General features: G+C 37.6%; 1 protein-coding gene across 1 annotated transcript; it reads left to right on the forward strand.

Annotated features, from left to right (window-relative positions):
* Positions 1–959: 959 nt before the first annotated feature.
* Positions 960–2,167, forward strand: LOC136235831 (pathogenesis-related genes transcriptional activator PTI6-like). The gene has a single exon (XM_066025881.1). The coding sequence runs from the start codon at positions 1,081–1,083 to the stop codon at positions 1,753–1,755; it is 675 nt and encodes a 224-aa protein (XP_065881953.1). The 5' UTR covers positions 960–1,080; the 3' UTR covers positions 1,756–2,167.
* The last annotated feature ends 272 nt before the right edge of the window (positions 2,168–2,439 follow it).

Below are 2,439 nucleotides of genomic sequence, written 5' to 3' on the forward strand. Positions count from 1 at the left end.
AAACCACGCCAGCTTCCACTGTCCAAATCGTGCAGCCATAGTGATTTTATCAGTGTTCAAGAAAAAGGTTGTCTAGATCTCCTAGACTCTCAAAATAAAATTTCGTTCTTGTTTTTCCCTGCTTAGGCCCCCTGATTACTCTTTGGTCGTCTAAAAACTGCCTACGGTTCTTCATCATAATATTGTAAATGTAATTCAACGAACCTAGCCCATACCAATATCGAGACAATTGTAGTGGCCGAAGGTACAAAGTCGGGTGACCACGTTCTTACATTCAGATAGTGACCTTGTACTATCCAAGACCCGTCACGAATTACATGTTCCATATCTTCTAGCCTATCAAATTTGATAACGTAGAACCCATGTCCGAGATCCATCATGTTCCATAATTCTAGTATCCGGTTCCATAAAACAATGAACCCAATATTCCCTATGATTTTAACGATCGGTGCATTTATCCAAACTTAAGACCACTCTTCTACCAGTTGAGGAGCAATGATAATATTCGGGAAAAAGGATTCCTAAAAACACAATCAATTTTTCCCATTCCAGACTCGCAGAGATCAGTTAGGGGTTTAAGGTCTCTCTTGCATCAATTCGTCGGTGACAGAGTCTTTATAGGAGCAAGGAGAAGGAGATCGTGGGCGTGCTTACGATCCACCATCGCTGTTAGGAGGAATCAGAAGTTGGAGCAATCCAATGTTAAGAGAAGGAAGCGCCATATGATATATTTTTAAATATATATATTTAAAAAAAAATCTAAAAATCCTTTAGATTTTTTTTTAATGGAATCCTTTAGATTTTTTATTTATGTTTTTTTTGTAGGAAAAAAAAAAAATCTATGGTTGAGTTGTTGAAAGATCAAATAGGAGCAAGCAAGAGCAATAGAAAGTAAATGCATTGACTCACTCTTCTACTTATATATCTTTTATACTAATTAATAACTCCTCTCTCTATAAATATTTATACACTCTTCCACTTGCTCTCTTGTCTCCTATCTTCCTCATCATTTCCTCCTCCTCCCCTTCCCCGCCAAAATCCCCTCACTCAACTCACTCACTCACTTCTTCTTCCGATCTCATGTTCACCCACGGCCGCCGGACTTCCCCTTCTTCAAAAATCGTTCGAATTATACTAACAGATCCCGACGCCACTGATTCCTCAAGCGACGACGAACAACACAAAACCCTCAAACGAATTAAATCCAAGACGCATGTCAAAGAAATTAGTTTCCACCAATCAAAACCCCCAAAACCTTCTTCTACAATCAATTCTCAACACAAAACTAATAAAACACCTCCTGATTCCGACGCCTCTCGCCGGAAAAAGTTCAGAGGTGTTCGTCAGAGACCTTGGGGCCGTTGGGCGGCTGAGATTCGAGACCCGACCCGCCGAAAACGAGTCTGGCTCGGCACTTTCGACACCGCTGAAGAAGCTGCTTCTGTTTACGATAAAGCAGCACTCAAGTTAAAAGGATCTAACGCCGTTACAAACTTTCCTAACGCTGTTATAACGGGAAACACCGTCCACCACGGTTGTGATTCGGAATCGGAACCGGTTCCTAATCCTGCCTCGTTGTCGCCAACGTCGGTTCTCCGTTACGATGAATTCACGCCGTTTAATGGTCTCGATTTTGGGTTTGATATGGAGATGCCGTTGGGTTTAACGGACTTTATGTCGCCGAGAAATCAATGGGGCGGCGGCGGCGGCGAAGAATTCGTTGACATTGACGATTTCTTAATCGACGTTATATAATTAAATTAAATTAATTTAATACCATTGGTCTGAGAAATTTTGGTGAGTGTTTGGTAATTTGCACTTTCTCATTAATGATGTGGCGACATATGATTGGTTGTGAAAGATGACGAAAGCAAGCAAGCATGTTTATTTTGTAATTCCTAAAGTGCCCTCGTTGTGGAGGATAGTTTGATTAGTCAAACTATGCGGGAGTGTAAACTAGAGTGGAGTTTTTTAGCTGATTATAGGAAAAAATTGATAAGGCGATTTTGTCACGTGTATGATTTTAAAAAAGAATTACTATTAGATATTTTTATATTATATAGTTTTGTTTTTTTTTTGGTTAAGTTATGCAATAATAGATTGTAATTGTTGTCTCTATATGTGGCATTATTATATCTTTAATACTATTATGGGATGTTTATATGCTTATTTTTGGGTTGAGGTGGAACATGTCTATTCAAATTAATTTTTAAAAATGTTTATCTTAAAATCATTTTATTTCATTCCATAAACTCACAACCGCTGCTAATTTACAAAATAAATAAAGTTTTAAATAATATATTGGTGTTCACAGATTAAAATTTGGTTATTCAAAGTTTACCTTGTAAATAAAATGTTTACGGAATCTTTGTTGAAAAAGGAGTAAAAGCATTTCAACTGTCAGAATTCTTTTTAAATTCTTAACATATTGTGTAAATT

This window comes from Euphorbia lathyris, chromosome 7 (genome assembly GCF_963576675.1).
Source record: "Euphorbia lathyris chromosome 7, ddEupLath1.1, whole genome shotgun sequence".
NCBI lineage: Eukaryota > Viridiplantae > Streptophyta > Magnoliopsida > Malpighiales > Euphorbiaceae > Euphorbia > Euphorbia lathyris.